Below are 20,656 nucleotides of genomic sequence, written 5' to 3'. Positions count from 1 at the left end.
CAGGCTGGTCTCGAACTCAGAGATCCACCTGCCTCTGCCTCCTAAGTGCTGGGATTAAATGCGTGCGCCACCACCGCCCGGCTGTATCCCTGGTTTTTAGTTGATTTTTTTTTTTTTTAACTATTTTAAGTCTGACTTTAGAAGTAGGTATAGAATATTACTTGCAAGTGGAGTTTCAAATTAAAATATTACTCACTAGTTTGACAACACTACTTAAAAATTAAAACCTTAGTGCATTTTTATCATGAAAGGTGAATGGCAAACAGTAACTCTACATTTATGCGCATATTAGTGTTTTAATGACTGGTGCAATTTTCTGTTGGCAGTTATGGGCAAAGCAGAAGGCTCAGTAGCTAGGGAAGAGTGGCATGGACACGTCACAGCTCTGTCTGTTGCCCCCGAATTCCGCCGTCTTGGCTTGGCTGCTAAACTTATGGAGTTACTAGAGGAGATTTCAGAAAGGTGAGAGCTAATTTTCAAATACACCGAGTGATTTGTCAACCCTGTTTCTTTTGCTGTTGAATATCTGAAGGGTGTTTTTGTCTTGTGAATGTGTGGAATTGTCATGGCTTTAGACTCTGAGGAATTTCATTTTCAGCTTGCAATAGTTTCTACAATTCTGTCAAATTCATAATGTAGTTATTGCTGCTTCTTTGTTATTGGGGGAAACTAATGGGGTGTGACCAGCCATAGACCTGAGCTAGCTGACTGGTTGGAATAAAAAAACGACTAACCTTTCAAGGAAGGTTTTTGGTGCTCTTGGCACTATGGGAGATGTCTTTAGGTCTAAAGTAGTTCAGTTTTAACTCTGTTTCTCTTTTAACAGCTAGTAGCCATCTATAGAAAAATAAGTAAAATGCTAAGTCATTTATTTTTAACTATGGCCATCTACTACTGAGGAAGAAGTACACTGTTGAGCACTGAATGACTTCTTAAACCCTGAAACACATGCAACATCACCCATTCCTACTGGTTTTCATGCATTAGTTTAATCATAGCAGCAAGTGTCAGAGGCCCATCTTGTAAAAAGTCTGTCATCCAAAGGACATGTAGCAGTAAGGATGTATTGAGTTTTGATGTTTTCCCTGAGCATCTAAAATTAGCCTGTGCCAGGGCATGGTGGTACACGTCTTTAAATTAAGCAGACAGATGTTAGCTTTGAGGCCAACCTGGACTAGTAGTGAATGCCAGTTCAACCATGACTTCATTGTGAGACCCACACATATCTTCTGAGTTTGAGGCACCAGTACAGTTTGGTTGGTAACTGCCAATAATATGACTTTTTTTTTTTTTTTTGGTTTTTTGAGGCAGGGTTTCTCTGTAGCTTTGAAGCCTGTCCTGGAACTAGCTCTGTAGACCAGGCTGGTCTCCAACTCAATAATATGACTTTTAAAGACAGGCATTACTCCATTTCAGTCTCACAGAGAGTGAAAATTCAGCAACATAGTAACTTAAAAAGCTTCCCCAATTCCTAGGAGGGACAGGATACTGTGTCTGGTATTTGTCAAATTGCTGTTTTTTTCCTGTATGAAGGGATGGTTACAGATCTAGAGACTTTGTTTCCACAGAACTATCAGATTTAATAAAGGCAGTGCCTTTTTTGTGTGTGTGTTTTTTTTTTTTTTTTAGACAGGGTTTCTCTGAAGCTTTGGTGCCCATCCTGGAACTAGCTCTTGTAGACCAGGCTAGCCTTGAACTCAAGAGATCTGCCTTTGCCTCCCAAGTGCTGGGATTAAAGGCGTGAGCCACCACCACCCATCTTATAAAGACAGTTTCTGAAGAACTAACCAGTCAGGAATGCTCTGAGCCAAGTTGGAAATCACCTCATTCAAAGAAAAGAAATAGTTACCCCGACTTTGCTGGAACTTGCTTTGTTAGACCAGGCTCTTCTCTGACTCACAGAGATCTGCCTGCCTCTGCCACACATTTGCTGGGATTAAAGGTGTGTACCAACATGCCTGAGAAAAAGAAGTTTTTGTAATGTTGTTAAAGTTTTTCCTGGACTGAATATTAGGAGGAAGGGAAGTTTTAGGTAGACTGAACACACATTTATTAATGACATACGAAGAGGAAATGGGTTCTAACAAGCTATAACCTTAGGCACATGTATTTGTGGGTCTGATTAATAGGTCTTATATTCTTTCTGCTTAGGTACAGTATAAATATAATTTAGGTAGAAAATTACTAATCTGTCTTCCTTTCCAATTTCTGATGCTTCATCATTTTGTGTGAGTATATACACGTAAGCATTAATCATGTCTTTTTTTTGGATGTACATTAAATCAAGTAGAATATAATAGTTTTCTCTTTTAAATTGATTTTTATTTTTACTACTAAGTAGCCAAGTAGAATATAATAGTCATATAGGAGTAAAAATTAAAAGTCAATTTAAAATAGAAAATGAAGTATCTATGAATGACTGCAGTAAAAAGACATACATGGACTAAGGATGCAACTCAGTGGTCTCATCTCCAGCAGTACCAAAAAGAAGAGTAATGCATATTCTGCTTATAGGAAATAAATTTTCTTACAAATTATAGCCAAAAAGAAGTTGATTTACATTATAGCCAAAATTTACATTAGATTTGACTAGCACACTAAGGGGTCACTACATACAGATCTTGGCTGGGAATCTGGCATGATGTATGCCATGAGGGCCAGAGTTCAGAACCTACGTAAAAAGCTGAACATGGTAACTTACCACTTGGCTCAGTTGCTCTTAAGGCAAGATGGGAGATGGAGACAAGAATCTGTAGAAGCCCACAAGTCAGCTAGCTGGATATATACAGTGGAGACCAAGCAAGTAGGGAAGGCAGATCTACACTCCTGACCTCTACATGTGCACCACCACAGCACACTCACATGTACAAACATTTTTGAAGAAAATTTAATCCATCAAGATATAACAATGTCATACTCTGGAAACTACAAGAAAAATGGATGAATTGTTAACTGTCAGGTGGCAATCAGGTATTGTACAGAACATACATCTTCCCCAGGACAGAGGGGAAATACTCTGCAGCCACATAGGATCTGTTGCATAGGTTTTCTATCAAAGCAGCCAGTTTAAAAGCTATTCTTAGCATGAGGGTGGTACAAAAGGAAATAGTTATCAAGTCAGCTCTATCTTAGTAGTAGCCAGACTTTTTCTCCAACAAAAGCTGTGGCAGATTGCTGGCAGGTATGTTGGCTCACACCTGTAATCCTGTCACGTAGGACTGTTGTGACTCCAAGGCCAGCCTGGACTATCCACAGTAATAAGACTGGACAGAGACAGAAAGACAGACAGACAGAGAGAATGTGTTTTGTAGGCTACAGTGTCCTTCCTTGATAATGGAAGGAGGGAAGGAAGGTCAGAGTGCACACATTACAGAAAAACTGCGATCCAGTGAATCCAAAGAATACAGCAGGAGCCAGGTTGTTATTACCATCAGTCAAAGGCCAAGTATTAGTTTTATGCCATTTTGTAGCCCAGGCTAGCTTTGAGCCCACAGTTCTCCCACCTCTCCCAGCTGCTAGTATTACAGCCATGAGCCCCAATGCCTTTCACAAATATTTTTAAAGATCTATGCCCATTACTGTTCAGTGTTCTTAATAGTTCTAACATTTCTTTTTTCTTTCTTTTTTAAAGAAAAGGTGGATTTTTTGTTGATCTCTTTGTAAGAGTGTCCAATCAAGTTGCAGTCAACATGTACAAGCAGTTGGGTTATAGTGTCTACAGGACAGTCATAGAGTACTACTCAGCCAGCAACGGGGAGCCTGATGAGGACGCCTATGGTAAGCTCCTTATACTTATAACTTCCCACCACAGACCTAAACTCATTTTAATAAATCCAAAAGAATTACATTTATGAACCTAGTTAACTGCTGATGGGGGTGGGGCAAGGAGGGCATAAAACTTGATAGGAATTGAACCCATACACTCAATTTGACTTTAAAAAGTTTGGTATTGGTTGTTTACATTAACTTTGTCTCCTAACAGATATGAGGAAAGCACTTTCTAGAGACACCGAGAAGAAATCCATCATACCATTACCTCATCCTGTGAGACCTGAGGACATTGAATAACCATAGGCAGTGGTTCTTAGGCAGGTGTTCCAGACGAGTTTGTGGACATATTATTTTCATAGGATGATCTTGGAGCTCTATTAGGAGGAAAGTAATCATTTAGGTCTTAAAGACTTCATGAAAATACAGGCTATAAACTTCAAATCTCATCGATCCAATGAGCTATAGCATACATGTTCAAACTGTTTGCCATAGTAAAATTCAATCAAGGCAGCTAAGTCAGAAGGACACGTTCCACTATCATGGTTGACCGTATGCAGTACATGCCAAGGAAAGACTCCCTCCATCCTCCTCCTAAATCCTGTGCCTGAGAACCACTGCTGCACATATATAAATATATATATTTTATTTTGTATTGAACTCTTAATTGAAGCTTTAAAAGCATATATGAAATGTATAAATCTGAGATGTATAGTAAAATTGTTGACTATGAATGTTTTCTGAAGTTTGTTGTCTTTTAATCAGGATTATGGAGGGTTGTTTAGGATATGGTGCCTGTTTTGACTTTTATATAAAACATTTTTAAATGCACATCTGAAATCATGTACTTAAGTTTCCTTCTTACTGTGTGAAAATCCTCCCAAACAGCACCTTTCCTGCTAGCACTGGCACTGCTTAATCCTATCTCGTGAAGGCCATGTAATCAGACCACAGGCAGTAAAGAAGTAACCAAAAAAAGCCCACATGAAATGGCCATGAAAATGTGTTTTGGCATTCATTTTTTTTCTTTGAGATAAGGTCTTGCTCTGTCCCCAGGCTGGCCTTGAACTTGCCTCCAATAATCTTCCATCTTGCTATCAAGTGGTAGCACCTGATTTAAAAACATTTATGTATTTAGAAAGGTCTTATTTTGAGATATTTGTTCTCAAGGAGGAATAATGTTTCCTTCAGGCCCTTCATACTGGCACACACTTGTTCAAGTGAACTTTTAGAGCAAGCTCACTAACTATATGGATAAGCAGCATAAAGAGAGCCAGGAAGCTCTAGGAAGACCCAGATATGGAACTAGCATTCTGACCTGCTCTCACCTTCATCTTAAATCTTCACCAACTCAAAAGGTTCAATGACAGATTTTCTTCCTGACTAGCAGACTTAAGCTGACACCTAAGCGTGGTGCTGTCTGGTGCCTGAAAAGATCTATCGTTTACTCGGTAGTACTGTTTTCTTCTAACTTCTAAAATTATCTTATTTTCAAGACCCAATTTAGTAATATTACTAGGCAGCTTTTATTCCCTTAAATGAATATACTGACATCTAATAATCGTTTACTAATATTTCTTATAGGTAAGAACGGTGCTAAGCACTGGATGTTGAACACCACAAGAAAATATGGCTGTGAAGTACAGATTAAAACACTGCCTCCAAGACCAGGCAAATGCTATTTTACAATGTGAGCAGCACCAAGTATATTACTGTGCTACTTTCAGCATCATCACTGAGCATACAGGCAATCACTGTGGGTCCTTTGGACACCTGCTGTTTTCTGACGGCTTTAGTTAAGCATCAGTTGTTATGAGTTTGTGTTCTGCAGCATGCTGGGAGATGCATATTCTCTAGGCAGACATAACTGCAGAATTCACCAAGCCTGGGAGACTGGCAGCAGTGCTGTGATGAGCCATGCCCTAAGCAGCATATGGAAGGCTCCAAGCACTCTAAAGAGATTCAGTTAAGATTTTTAACAGGAACACAGGACACTGTGCCTAAGAGAGCATCTGCATATGCAGGCCACTGTTTTTTAAACAAGGTAACAAAACAACCAGTTTTAGAAACTGCTCGGAGCAAACCAAAGCCAAGCTAAAATGTTCCTGGAAATAACAACCTAGTCTAAAAATTACTTCAGCATATTTAGAGGTTAAACCAGCCCAAGTCCATTTAATTCTCTAAAGAGTGGACACATACTGCTAAAAAAGAAAAGGGGTGGAATCTCAAAATGAGGTGCCACGATCCTCCCCCAAGTCTGAGGAAACAGAAAACAAAGACTAAGCTACACAGCCACCACACAGTAGTAGTAGGGCTGGACTCAGGTTGTGGTTGAGACAAGACAGTGACAGGTTTAGAAGCATGCAGACCTTCACAACAGACCTGTGGCTTAAAAGTTTTCCTGCACAATGGGTCGTGAACACTTTGCCTGTGCCTTTAATCCCAGCACCTCGGAGGCAGGTGGAGGCCAGCCTAGTCTAAAAGTGAGTTCCAGAATAGCCAGGGCTACACAGAGAAATCCTGTCCCAAAAAACAAAGCTGCAGCAGTTCCACCTAGAGTAGGTGCTAAGCACATTACTTTCATGTAATAGACAATTGTGGGTGAATACTCACAGTTAGGACTCAGGCAGCAAAATTACTATAAAAAATTCCTTTACTTGCGGTTAATGTCCCATCCACATTTAACCCAAGAGTGTTTTTAAAAATAATTGAAAAGGTAGCTATCAAAGATGCCAAACAAGTCCTTACTGAGTAAATATATAAAAACAATTTATATAAAGTCACAACATTTAAAAAGATGAGGATTCACTCTCATCAATGTCCTTATCTGGATCCTGTTCGGCAGCCTCTTTTTCTTGTTGCTGTTTCTTCCAAAGCTTGGCCATTGCCAGAAGCTTGAGGTTAGGCTGGTTGGCAGCATCCTCTGGAAAGATGTAATCATAATATTCTTCCCACCCGGCATCGGACTGCAAAATTAAATACATTGATTTTAGCTTTTAAGGTGAGCAGACATAGCTGGAGCATGTTTCATTCAGAAGGGAGAGTGAAGAACTCGGAGCAACCTTGAGTTCAAATTCAACTATGCTTACTGTACAAGTAAGTACAAAGCCACATCAACCCTGCTGTAGAGGAGCTGAGTGACTAGAACAGCTGCTCAGACGATGCTGCAGCTCACTGAAAACAAAGGACCAAGTGGAAGAACACTAAACCTCTAAGCACAGCTTCTCCACAGGCAACCGAGACACTCAGCTCCACCCTGCAGTCACGTTTAAAACTTAAAATTCTCAATTTCACAGGTTGAAGAGATGGCTCAGCTCTTAAGAGTACTTGTTGCTGGCTCTTACAGAGGACACAGATTAGGTTCCCAGCACCCACGAGGTGGCTAACAACCATCTGTAACTCCAGTTCCAGGGGATCCAGTACTGCCTTCTGACCTCCTAAGGTGCTAGGCATGCACACGGTGCACATATACACGTGCAAGCAAAACACTCTTAAAAATAATCTTAAAATTTGAATTTTACTCAATATTTAGTAGTAGAGGCTGCATAGCTGTGTATTATTTGGACTTCTAACTCTTTTCACTTCCAATTGATCATGATTTCACTTCTAAATATTGTTCTGAAATGCAGGCTCTTCTCTCATCTCCCACCTCCCAGTTACTGGATCTCTGAAAATCATGCAATAGATCATATTCTTCAACCTAAGTTCCTCAAGTTCACCTGTATGAGATGCCAGCAATCTAATCATGTATAGTGTTCAATGGTTTCCACCAAACTTTCTCTACCCTACAAGGCCTTTTTTAAAAAATATTTCTTTATTTATTATGTATACAATATTCTTCTGTCTGTATGTCTGCCGACCAGAAGAGGGCACCAGACGTCACTACAGATGGTTGTGAGCCACCATGTGGTTGCTGGGAATTGAACTCAGGACCTTTGGAAGAGCAGGCAATGCTCTTAACCACTGAGCCATCTCTCCAGCCCCCCTACAAGGCCTTTTTAGGATTGTCCCCTGACCCCATGCATGCCAACTTCCCACTCTACAAATATCACACTTCATGTAACTCCTAGACTCCACCTTCACTAAGGTATCTCCGCCACACCACCTCCTGCCCCATCTTCACCCCTGGCTGTGTTCCTAGTAGCTGGACTACAAGCAGTCCTCATCCATGCAGTCTACTTCTGCTTTTAAAATGTTCATTTCTGGTCGGGCGGTGGTGGCGCACGCCTTTAATCCCAGCACTCGGGAGGCAGAGGCAGGCGGATCTCTGGGAGTTCGAGGCCAGCCTGGTCTACAGGAGCTAGTTCCAGGATAGGCTCCAAAGCCACAGAGAAACCCTGTCTAGAAAAACAAAAACAAACAACAACAACAAAAAAAGTTCATTTCTACTCCTTACCCCATCATCGGCCTGGACTTTTCTTCTCTTCTTGACCTTCTCTGGCATGAGTTTGTCTACTCTTTCCTTGTCTGATACTGTTCCAAATTCGTCTTCAAAACCTCGCCAGGATTCCAGCAACATAAGTCTCTCTTCTTTTTCTTCACAGTTTCTCATGGTTTTATTTGCCTCTTCATAAATCTGTCTGCATTTAGCGACGCTTCCTTCTTTCCCCGAGGATAACTCAAACTGAGCAAAACTGATCCACACCTTTAAAAGGTTAACAACCAAATTAACCATGTCAGCCAAAAGAAAGCCAATTCTCCAGTTCAGGACAGATGCCACATTACTGCAAGCATTCCAGATAAGAACACTGCACTGCACTGTGAGTACCAAAGCACTCTCCTGCTTTTAGGTGTCTGACAGTTTTAAAATCTTGACACATGGGGTTTTCATCATGTGCAGCATAAACAATGGGCTTAACATTCTTAAGTCCCCTGAGAACAACAGATCCTAAGTTCAAGAAAGTCATTTAAAATAACTTGTGTAAAAACACCAAAACTACTGTACAAGGGAAAGTGAAAGATCACTGCCAAAGTAAGGGTACCTTGACATGCTGTGTTCGCTGAAGCAATTGCCGGTAAAGGTTCCGTGTTCTTTCAGTTTCTTCCTGTTCAATCTCAAAATCAATATATGATTTCCAAAGTACCTAGGAAAAATAATAGGTCAATCTTAGCACTAAGAAAGACACATGCCCCTATATATAGTTCAGCCGTCCTGACCTACACCCAAGACCCTAAGACTCTTCACTCACCAATTAAGACTGCATCTGGTGAAGTAATACTAGCATTTACAAACTTGCCAAAATGTAATTAGAATTTAAGACAAAAAAAAAAGGCTTTGGATTTAGTTTTACATTTTCTTGGAGTTTTTCAAATGTTCAACACAACCAAAATTTGTCAAGAATTCCAGGTATTTCCATGATTTTGTCACATGCAGTTAATTTAGGGAGAAAATAAGCCAGATTAGCTGCTGTATGTGTTCCTATCTCTAATGTCAGTTTCTTGTCATTTGAGTTCAAATAACATTAACTGCCCACCACAGACTCAAGGACAAGCTGGGCACCGGCACTGGAGCTGGCAGTCTAGTGGAAGAACTGAGGCCACAGGTGCTACAGCGGTACAGGAAGCTCTGCCCTCATGCGGGGTCATGATAGTACAAGACTGGCCAGGCTAGGGCACTTCTGCAGTCCTGTGAGACTCAATCAGTCCTAGCTGTGTCAGTGCTACCTGTGGCCTAACTACTGAAGGTGGGCCAGTACTCCAAGCCTGTAGCCATACAATCTAGGAAGATCATGTTTCAGGACCTAGAGATGCAGTCTCCACCCCATTTCCTGTGTGCATGTGCGCATGGGGGAGATGACAGGACAGCTGTTCCTTTACCCAGCCTGCTCATCTTCTTTAACCTAGCTTGTCAGCTGTGCGGGGGCTGCTGCGGATGCTCCTCCAGCCCACTTTCCTACTCTACAAACAGAAGAATCCTAATAAGGGTGGAAAAGACTATAGGTTGGTTGAATCATCTTTAGAGATGTTTAGATGAGGGACTACTTAACAAGTATTTAAAATATATCCAACTTGGGATCCTTACCTCTGGCATGTCTAAGCGTGGCTGGCTGATGGCTAATTCATAGATTGCCCGAGCTCTATCAATATCACCAAGGATTGTCTCTAATTCTGCAAACTTAATCCACGAGGTACAATTTTCAGGTCCAAATTCCAAGAACTTTTCATAAAGCTTTCGACATCTGTCAAATTCTCGAAGCTGTAGTTCCAGTTCTATATAACCTTTGAATAACTTGTTCTTTGGACATTTGCCTATGGAAGTCCCCTGGAGAATAAAGTGGCCGAGAGTACCGTTATACTTAGGGTTCTACTTCCTTTAGTCACTGCCAACCTGTCCTAGAAGCTATCTAGGAGTTGAGCACGGCAGGCTGTTCTGCTGCTGTGCTAGCATACTCTCCAAGGCTGGCCAGGCATTCACATGACATGGAGCCTGGTCAGCCACAGGCGACACTGCAGAATCACACAACTATGGAATTCTGTACCACTCAAGATTCCCTAGAAAATATGAATGTCAAGCATACAAAAATACATACCTTTAAATAAAAAGGTAATCAAACCTGACATATTACCCACAGGAAGCAAATAGTTCACCCAAAGGAAAATTGTGTGGATACACAGTATTTTACCCTACTGAGACATTTTTTTTGACAAATTATGAGGAAGTATATTTATATTTAATACATCAAAAATTTTGCACAAGATCAGACTACTAATCTGGGGACAGATCTAATAGGTGGTAGCTATAGACATTTCCAGTGTTTAAACAGAGTGTTTACAATTTAAGCATTACCATTCAATGTTTAAGTTGTTTTTGTTTGTATCTCTTGACAATTTCATACATATATACAATGTATCCTTGATCATATCCACCTCAACCCCCCCCCCCCAATGTTCTGCCCACCTTCATGTCACACTGCCTTCAGTTAGTTTGGCCTGCATGAGCCTGGGTAACCATCAGTGGCAACACCCCTGAAGAAAAGTGATGCTTCCCCCTCAGCTACCTATCACCAGCTGCCAATGGCTTCCCAGCTGGAGGTGGAGTCTTACGAGCCCCTCCCTCATTTCATGCTGGATAGCGTGATCTCATGCAAATCTCCTGCAGGCCACTGATGCTGCTGTTGAGTTTGAGTATTGCCATGCAATGTCCAGAAGACAGTTTATAACACTCTTCCCATTGGCGTGGCGGTGGTGGCGCACACCTTTAATCCCAGCACTTGGGAGGCAGAGGCAGGCGGATCTCTGTGAGTTCGAGACCAGCTTGGTCTACAAGAGCTAGTTCCAGGACAGGCTCCAAAGCTACAGAGAAACCTGTCTCGAAAAGCCAAAAAAAAAAAAAAAAACAAAAAAAACAAACCACTCTTCCTACCATCCTGTTGTTACAGTCTTCCCCAATGGTCCCTGAGCCTTGCAGGGAAGGAGCAGGGTTATGTTTATGTCCCACTTAGAATGAGCACTCAATAGCCACTTATTCTCAGAGTGCTATATGTGAGTTTTCTAACATGTCCCAGGCTATAAAAGATAACTTTGTCATCCACCCCTTTTTCCTTTTTTTTAAAAAACTGGTGTGTGCCAGCACACCCTACTTTGTTGCTGTTTTTTTTTTTTTTTCCAGTAGAAATCATTCAAATTGTAAGCATGAAGATCTTAACCTTCTCCTAAGACTTAGTGAGACATGATGCTCCATTACTTACCAAAGCTCTTCTGGCGAATGGCAGGTTTTTCTGTCGTATCTCAAACTGTGCATAGTATAACCACATTTTGGCAAATGTGAACTACAAAACAAAAGTACAGAAAAGATCTGACCTAAGAGGCTCATTTAATTTAACCAAAGGCCACTGGTCAAATTTCAGGTGAGGAGGGATATATTTTGTTTGTTTTTAAGCAAAGATGACATTTATCAATGGTTAAAAATATAGCATGAAGCAGGTGAAAGGGCTCAGTGAACGATGGTACCAACTGTCAGGTCTGACCCTGTGTTTACTCTCCAGGACGCACATGGGGACAGAACAAATCCCCAAGTTGTCTTCTGACTTCCACTGTGTCTATGGCACATGTACAGCCCTCCCCCATAAATAAGAATGTAATAAAATTTATACACACATATACCCATGATGACCTAGACAGATGCTGTTATATATTCCATGGCATGATAGCCTCTACTTAGAATGTTTTGTGGGCTACTTGTGAGTTGATAGAACATACTATTTCTTTTTTTTTTTTTTAATAATCTTTTTTCCCCAAACATTTTTTTTAAACTTTTTATTTATCTATTTAACTTTATGTTCGTTGGTGTGAAGGTGTCAGATCTCATGGAACTGCATTTTCAGACAGTTGTGAGCTGCCATGTGGGTGCTGGGAATCGAACCCGGGTCCTCTGGAAGAGCAGTCAGTGCTCTTAACCCCTGAGCCATCTCTCCAGCCAACATACTATTTCTTTACTTTTGTTTTTTTTTTTTTTGTTTTTATTTTTTTGTGATAGGGTTTCTCTGTAGCTTTGGAGCCTATCCTAGAACTTGCTCTGTAGACCAGGGTGGCCTTGAACTCATGAACATACTATTTCTAAGAACAACTCACTAGGATTTTGTTTCTCATGTTGGGAAATGTGGGAGAGCAACATTTTAACATCTCTAAAGAAGCCACATGTTTAACAACACAAGCATGATATATCTGTTACCAAAAGACCCTCTGTGAATCTCTTTCTTGCCATCGGCCTCTCTGAATTACCCACACTGCCCTGGATTCCTACACTGGATCTGCATCACTTACTTGTCCCAGTACAGGCTTCTCTATGAACAACAGTAGGGTGTTTCCTTTTATTCTCATGGTGCCACTCACTTGAAAACTTTCGATTGATACATATTATTTTATAAATAATAAAACAGGATTTTGATCTAGCAAGTGTACCTTTTTGTGAGGAATTAGTTCCAAAGATGCTTGATATACCTGTCTTGTCCTCTCAGGATCCTGTATTAAGATTAAAATAATCTTTTAAAAATTACATTAATACTTATTTTACTAATTTCATGACTAGTAGTAGAAATAGACCCCATTTCTCAAGATGCTGTTTTTAAATACTGATTTAATTTATGATTAAAAATAGCAACTACTGCTGGGCAGTGGTGGCGCACGCCTTTAATCCCAGCACTCGGGAGGCAGAGGCAGGTGGATCTCTGTGAGTTCTAGGCCAGCCTGGTCTACAGAGCTAGTTCCAGGACAGGCTCCAAAGCCACAGAGAAACCCTGTCTTGAAAAACCAAAAAAAATAAAAAATAAAAAAATAAAAATAGCAACTACCTTTGCCTATCTTAAGAATAACAATGTGGCCATCAAAGTCTGAATTCATCTCTGTAGAAAGGCCTGACAGTAGAAAGATGTTGCAGTCTCAAAGACTCAGAGGGTAGCCTTTACCTGTTAATTTATACAGAACCCATTTCTAGAAATGCCACTTGATTTTTATCAAAAGAAAAATGTACAATCTGGCCACAATCCTCTTTGTGACAAAAACCCATTATTAGGAAACTGTATATAATTAAACTGCCTCATTGTCATTCTTTCCCTTTCAGGTTTGAAATGCTACCTAATTGTGCCTCGAGGTTTTAAAAAAAACACCACCATGTCTCAACAGGCACACAGTTTAAATGATGTACATGGGTAGACAGAGTCCTAAAAGAATTTAAAACTAAGTTTGTCTCAAAAGTTGCAACTATCAGTTACTATCCACAGCCATGATACTGGGGTAAGAAGGCCACAGGTCACCTTGGCTTCCAGCTCTTCATAGAGCGCATAGTTGATCCAGAGATAGATGTAGCGCTTCCAGTGCCTCTTCTCCTGGATGGGCGGCACGTTGGCGATGGCTCTCTCATAGACTTCCCGCACGGTGTCAGCTTCTGCGTCACTTTCCACCAGGCGTAAGTAATCAAACCATGCATCGTAATTGTGTGGATTAGCCTGGAAAAAACAGGCTAGTCTATAAAACCAGAACCAAAGCTAGACTTGACAGGCTGTCAGAACTATAAGGAGACGCCAAACTTGCTGTATGTTAGCATTTTTCCCCTTAGTTTTTACCTGTTATCTCATGTTCAGACAGCGTCCCTGAGACCGTCTAGAACTGTAAAGGGCACTGGCTGGCACCTCGCAGTGAAGACCCTTTCCTCTACCACTCGGTAATGACATTCCGTTTTTTCCTTTGTTTCTGAGCCAGGATCTCATTCCATAGCCTAGGCTGGCCTTGAACTCATGATAATTCTCTTGCCATGGCCAGTCCTGGGACTACAGACGAGTCTACACACAGCTTCCCACTTGTATAAATGTTATTACACACATGACTGTAATACCATTATGCTGATAATGAAGTTGCAATGCGTTCATATCAGACTCTAAATCAGGAAACACCTTTTCAAATAACAGTAACTCATCCTGAACACCTTACGGACCTCTCACTTCACTTAACACTAGACTTGTCCTTTGTTAGGAGCTACCTGAATCTGACTAAGCAAGACACAAGAACCCGGAGAGAAAAATACTGCTATCTAAACCGGAAATGGCATATTCTGGAGATAAGAACAGAACTCTCTATCATAGGTCTCTTGCTCATGCAAAGCAAGTATTTGGACCCATCTCTGGCCCTTCCATCCTTTTCCAAAAATGACCTCAAATAGAGGTCACATAGCTTTTGAGGCACGGACTCAATAGGAAACCTAGGCTGACCTTGAACTAATAATTTTTCTGACTATCTTCTAGGTGCTAGGATTACAGGTGTGGTCCATCCTGCCCAGTTCCACAGGTCTTCAGTTTGCTCTCAGTTAAAGGACTTTCCACTAGGGAATGGCATAGCAAATCCAAGTATGGCTTGCTCTCCTTTCTTTAAGCCACATTCATTCCAGTTTGCCTGCACTAGCTGCCAAGTCTATCAGGCACATCAGCAAGAGAGTAATCACTAGCGTCAACTCGCTACTGCTCGAGAGCGCCTAGCTGCCAAGTCTATCAGGCACATCAGCAAGAGAGTAATTACTAGCGTCAACTCGCTACTGCTCGAGAGCGCCGACAGCCCAGCCGTCCCAGCGGCACCCACCTTCACTTCCTCTTCATACTGGAATCGCCGCTTGCTCACGATGATGTCTTCGATACCCCTTCGGTCCCCAAACTTCTTCTCAAAGATGGTGTAGTTCTTGAAGAGTTCTTGGGCCTCTTGTTTTGAAATTCTATCCAGGGCATATTTGTAGATAACTCGTACCCTTTCAAACTAAAAACAGATCGATACTAAAACAATCTCATTTTAGTCACACCTTGAGAATAACTGCAACTTATTACTTGTAAATTAAATCTAGAGTCAGAAAGGACTCTAAAGGTTATTTTTTAGTTCCATATTTAATACTGTCTCAACACTGAGCTTCTATTTCTCCTCACCCATCCTGGGTCCTCCCCAGGCTAGCAGGCCACAGCTTCATGGCATACCTGCTCACACCCAAAGCCCCACAAGCCTGCCTTGGTTCCTCTCCAGTTCTCCATTCCTTCACTGACTCTTTCAACAAGTGCTGTGATTTTCATCTCTCCCCTGCTGCCCTTTTCTCCTCTACCTTGATGCTTGCCCACCTCCGTTTCTAACAGAATATTCCAAAAACCTTCTTGCTGGACCCTCTGGCTTATTATGTGCCCCCTTTGTACTGATGACCAAACCAAGAGCTGCATCTACGCTCACAAGTGCTCGCCCACTGAGCTTCATCCTCAGCCCTCCCCTGGTTCCACTCTTGTTATGCCCCTGCCCTGCCCCCAGAATACCTTCATGAACTAGTCAGAAGCTCAGTAATTGTCATCCAGTCACTGTCCCACTTAAAACCCTCTAACCCGTCTGGAGAAATGGTTCAGAGGTTAAGAGCACTGGCTGCTCTTCTAGAGGTCCTGAGTTCAGGTCCCAGCAAACAGGGTGGCTCACAGCCATATGTAGTGAGGTCTGGTGCCCTCTTCTGGCCTGCAGGCACATATGCAGGCAGAACACTATACATAATAAATCTAAAAAAAAAAAAAAAACAAACAAACAACAAAAAAAAACCCTCTAACCCCTGCCTATTAAGAGAGAATCTGATGAAAGAATGCCTCCAATTCTATCATTTTCTGTCTATACCAAGGAAGAAAGAAACTGGCTTATTTGTGGGGCAATCTATGTTTCCATCACGCATTGTTTCCTTTGGCATTGGTTCTTTGCCTCCCTAGGTTATTATCTATAAAGCCCTTGATTCAGGATACCAAAAGACTCTCATCAGTTTATACGTGTATTTTTGTGTTTGAGATAATGTCGTATGTACTCTAAGCTGGCTCCAAACTTATTATGCTCGGAATATAGGCACATGCCACAACATCTAACTCCAGGCTACTTAAAGGCTTGATTTTCAAACAAAGCAGAATGAAATTAAGCTAGTTATCATACATCAGCTCCAATCTATAGCTCAGCAATACATGCATGCTGTTCTGTATGAAATAATGCTTTCGTATCTAAAAAACATTTTCTGTATGGATAAGCGAATCAAATAAAACAGAAATGAACTCATTGTGCACCTACTTCTTTCTGGTTTTCCTCAAATTTAGCAAAGGCCACATACAGGTGTTCGTCCATATGTTCATCTCCAAAGAACTCAACTGCTCTCTCGTAGACTTTCCGCGCATGGGCAAAATAGGCATGTTTCTCTTCAAACCGGGCATATTTGATCCAGTTCTTCACAGCGGGGTGCACAAGCACAAGTGCAGGGGAGTGAAGGAGAGAGCTGGCAAGACAGCGAGCTAATCCAGCAACGGAGGCTGCGGGAGCTCAGGGGCAGAGCTCATACCAGGGAGTCTCATACTGACCCCAGCCTCTGGGGTCAGGGTCCTGTTACTCAGTCTGATCTGCCTTCAGTGCGGACGCAGTAGTGGGTACACACAAGCCTGAAGCCAAAGAAAACTCTCAACCTGGTTATAAGCCCTGTGATCTTTGACAAGTCATTCATCCCAGTTTTCAGTGTGGGAAAAGAGAAAAATACCAAGCTCACCCACCACTGCTGTCTCTATAACATGAGGGAATGTTTATGAAACTGAGCACTTTCTGGCCAAAAGGACACAGTCAATAAAGAGCACCTGTTACAAGGAAAGCTCAGTCATGGCAGTCTACCCACAACGAGCAGAGCAAGCTGCCGTCCGAAGCTAAAGGGAAAGCTTTCACTTGCCACTAAATTAACAGGGCACATCAAGCTTCCCTGAAGAAGCCAAAAATTTCTAGTGATTAATTCATATGTACCAAAGATGGCAAGAGCACCTGTTCCGAGGCTGATTTTCTGGTTCAAATACACCTACGTCACCACCTGGGACCCCAGGAAAGTTAATCATTCATGCCTCAGTTTCCTCACCTGCACGCCAGGGTTTTCACAACTACTGGCAATATCAAGTGCATAGCAGACCTATTGATCCTGCTGTCTCCATCTCCCAGTTCTGGGGATTACAGACAGGTGCTACCGAGGCCAGCTCTTTATATGGGTGCTAGGGATGCAAACGCAGGGCTTCATGCTTGTGCACCAAGCACCATATCAACTAAGCCATCAAGCAACTAGTCTCAGGTTGTCCCACAACAGGTGTCAGAGCCCCATCCTACTGGCCTCAGGGAGGGAGAAAGTGCCTTATAGTCACAGCAAGGGCCCTTCCTGCTTTCACACTCAGGCATCGCTCTCTCTCTCTTCTTTCTTTCTCTCTCTCTATATACATATATGTATGTATAATTCTCTCTATATGTATATATATATATAGAGAGAATGATACCTCTGGATCACAGAGACATTTCTAACAGTGCTTTTACAGACCCCATCTTCCAGATGTTAACATCAGCCTGCCACAACTGGCTGTTCAATTTTCTATAGTGCTAAGGCCTAAACTTGGGGCCTCAGAATATGCTAGCGCCAAGTGCCTTAACAATGAGTACATACTTAGCTTCACCATGTTCAGTTTTAATTTTTCTTGTATAGAAAGGACACAAAGGTTCAGGGAACTAAATGACTCTGGAGTCACAGCTAGTAAGCAACGACCCTCTGGCTGACCTCCATTAACAGTGCTAATGCTAAACATAGATCTGTGGTTCTGGCAGCCAGGGTTTAGTGCAAAAAAAAAAAAACCAAAAATGAACCCATATCATTGAAAAGACTCAAATCACCCAATTACCCAGACCACAAATTTTTATATAAACAATTCCTATCCTTACAAAAAAATGTGAAAGTGATGAAGTGTGCCTTTTGACCTTCAATGTCAGCTTAATAGCTACATTTCTTGACCATTACATCTTTTTGAGAGGTAGATACCCATGATAACCACAAACCACGTACACCTCATTCAAAGGATATAGCGTTCATAAATGGTGCGGGCCCGCTCCACCTCTTTGTAGCGCAGCTCGAAGTTGATGTAGGAGTGCCAGGCCTGCTCCTCGGGCTGCCATTCCATCCAGCGCTCAAACACCTGGCGGGCACCAGCGACATTGCCCAGCATCTCCTCCATGTATGTGTACTTGTACCTGATACAGAACCATCCAAAGATGCCTGCTGTGGTCAAAATGACTTAGGGAAAAAAGGAATCTTTGACATTTCCAATGCTTTGTTAGGTTTTATTATATAGCTGTAGAACATTAGGATTATGACTCTAGATTATGTGACATTAAAAAAACACTGTATTTTAAGGAAAAGTAAAATGTAAAGTTCAACAGTTACCATAACTGCAAGTAAAACTAATACACAACAGGGAGAACTTCGCTAATTCACAAAAGGCCGCTTTGTGCAATCAGAGGCTTACCAGAACTGGTTGACTCGTGGCAGAGTTGTTATGGCTCGGTCCCAGATATTTCGGGCATGGTTGACCTGGCGGTTTTTCATTTCCATTTCTGCATATTTCAGCCAGAGTGTGATATTCCGATAGTCTACATCTAAAGCACGCTCGTATATGGATCGAGCCCTGAACAAACAAGATATGGAGAGCATCAAAAGCAGCACCATAAGATATGCAGTAGTCACTTCAAATTTGCTGCAATGCCTGCTGTTTTGTTGCATCTCTATCATGAGTCAAGTTCTGATCATAGAAAGAGAAAAAGCAATGATGTACTCAAGTTACTGTAATTTTTTTAAATATTTATTATTATTATATTATATTATTATACAGTGTTCTGTATGTATGCTTGCAGGCCAGAAGAGGGCACCAGACCTCTTTACAGATGGTTGTGAGCCACCATGTGGTTGCTGGGAATTGAACTCAGGACCTCTGGAAGAGCAGGCAATGCTCTTAACCACTGAGCCATCTCTCCAGGCCCCAAGTTACTATAATTTTAAAGAGAGAGAAGCACGCTACTATTTTATACTGCCATAAACATCATAGTCAAGGTCTGACAGGAAGCAGAGAGAGAAATGGAAAGTCTGGTGAAACAGGCTAAGCAGGAGGAATCCCAGAACTGCGAACGGAAGAGATAGTTCCAGTTTGTTCCAAAGTCGAGGCTGGTGGGGAAGGGTGCCTTCAAGGGGTCAAGGCAGAGAGCAGACAAATGTCACAGGGAAGAACAGTGGTGTGCACAGGAACTGGCAAGGACATGGTCCCAGCAAGGCTCGGCTATGAGGGAGAATGCAGAAAGGCGGCTCAGCAGCAAGTCAAGGCCACAATCTTCATCTTGACAACAGATTTCAGCAGAGCATTTCTCGTTTTGAAATACGAACACAGAGGAAACAGATACAACACTGCTTCTTTAGCCTCAGGAGTACTAGCAGCAAGACCCACCAGGACTCCTGCAACACTCCGGCCATCCTTCCAATGCCCCAAGGACCCTCAGAAGAACCTGACAGTGCCATGAACAGAAGCTGGAAGGTGCTAACACAGTATGGCCCTCTGCTCTACCTCCCCTAGGTTTCTCCTAAGTATTATATATAAATATTACACTTATGGCAATTTTACCTTTGAATTTCCTTTAGGCTTTCTTCCCATTGTGCGTATTTTATCCAGTTACTAATCACAGTCCTATTTTTTCTTATGTTATCTTCAAAAGTCTGAAAGGCAAAAGGGGTGGGGGTAGTATATTAAAGAGAAAATGACTTTGCCTTTTGCCTTGTAATAAAAGTTACTCATTTCATCCCTTTTTAAGAGAAATTATGTCCTAGATGCTGAGAAGCAAGAAGCTCACTACAGGTTACAATGACAAGTGTTTCTCTAAAGTTTATGGACACAACAAAAAACCTGTAGATATAATGAACTACTGGAAGAATGACTGGTCGTTTTTCTGTTGTCCATAACAATAACGAGTATTTTAATGTACGCTACTCTCATTCCTAATAAGAAAACGACTTTTAACATTACCTTTAAGTACCCTCAGTAATTGGGAGAGTTTGACATATAACTTCCACAATACTAGTGGATTAAATAATCCCAAATATTAGCCTGAGGTCAAACCACATAGGCTGTCTCTGAGTTCCCAGGCCCTGGTTCCTACTGTGGGTGGAGACATGGACAGCTGTGCGAGGTGCTCTCCCAGTGGATGGAGACATGGACAGCTGTGCAGGGTGCTCCCCCGGTGGATGGAGACATGGACAGCTGTGCGGGATGCTCCCCAGTGGATGAAGACATGGACAGCTGTGTGGGATGCTCCCCCGGTGGATGGAGACATGGACAGCTGTGCAGGATGCTCCCCCGGTGGATGGAGACATGGACAGCTGTGCAGGGTGCTCCCCAGTGGATGGAGACATGGACAGCTGTGCAGGGTGCTCCCCCAGTGGATGGAGACATGGACAGCTGTGCAGGGTACTCCCCAGTGGATGGAGACATGGACAGCTGTGCAGGGTGCTCCCCCAGTGGATGGAGACATGGACAGCTGTGCAGGATGCTCCCCAGTGGATGGAGACATGGACAGC

At 42.1% G+C, this 20,656-nt stretch overlaps 2 protein-coding genes across 2 annotated transcripts in view; one reads left to right on the top strand and one right to left on the bottom strand.

Annotated features, from left to right (window-relative positions):
- The window catches only part of Naa20 (N(alpha)-acetyltransferase 20, NatB catalytic subunit), a 13,933-nt gene extending 9,431 nt beyond the window's left edge, over positions 1–4,502 (top strand). The window contains exons 4-6 of the mRNA XM_005365495.2: positions 327–462; positions 3,632–3,777; positions 3,983–4,502. Of these exons, the coding sequence (XP_005365552.1) occupies positions 327–462; positions 3,632–3,777; positions 3,983–4,068 (368 nt within the window). The 3' untranslated portion in view covers positions 4,069–4,502. The remainder of the gene's footprint in view (positions 1–326; positions 463–3,631; positions 3,778–3,982) is intronic.
- A 1,905-nt stretch (positions 4,503–6,407) lies between these two features.
- On the bottom strand, positions 6,408–19,794 carry Crnkl1 (crooked neck pre-mRNA splicing factor 1). The gene is made up of 12 exons (XM_005365493.2): positions 19,707–19,794; positions 18,564–18,722; positions 18,122–18,288; positions 16,321–16,499; positions 14,836–15,006; positions 13,521–13,712; positions 12,670–12,729; positions 11,457–11,537; positions 9,791–10,030; positions 8,751–8,852; positions 8,165–8,413; positions 6,408–6,734 (listed from the first exon to the last, which is right to left on the bottom strand). Exons 2-12 carry the CDS (start codon positions 18,647–18,649, stop codon positions 6,558–6,560), a joined length of 1,704 nt encoding a protein of 567 aa, XP_005365550.1. The 5' UTR covers positions 18,650–18,722; positions 19,707–19,794; the 3' UTR covers positions 6,408–6,557.
- Positions 19,795–20,656: the final 862 nt, after the last annotated feature.

The sequence above is a fragment of the Microtus ochrogaster genome, unplaced genomic scaffold, assembly GCF_000317375.1.
Source record: "Microtus ochrogaster isolate Prairie Vole_2 unplaced genomic scaffold, MicOch1.0 UNK3, whole genome shotgun sequence".
Taxonomy (NCBI): Eukaryota; Metazoa; Chordata; class Mammalia; order Rodentia; family Cricetidae; genus Microtus; species Microtus ochrogaster.
The sequence above is the reverse complement of the archived record's forward strand: the minus strand, read 5'-3'. Positions and strand labels throughout refer to the sequence as shown.

Excerpts from the sequence above, each read along its gene's own strand:
- Crnkl1 (XM_005365493.2), bottom strand. The coding sequence starts at position 18,649 with ATGGAAATGAAAAACCGCCAGGTCAACCATGCCCGAAATATCTGGGAC. Across the intron at positions 16,500-18,121 it reads CCGCACCATTTATGAACGCT|TTGTGCTTGTGCACCCCGCT; the intron begins ATATCCTTTGAA and ends ACTCCCCTGCAC. Across the intron at positions 12,730-13,520 it reads ATGAAGAGCTGGAAGCCAAG|GATCCTGAGAGGACAAGACA; the intron begins GTGACCTGTGGC and ends ATCTTAATACAG.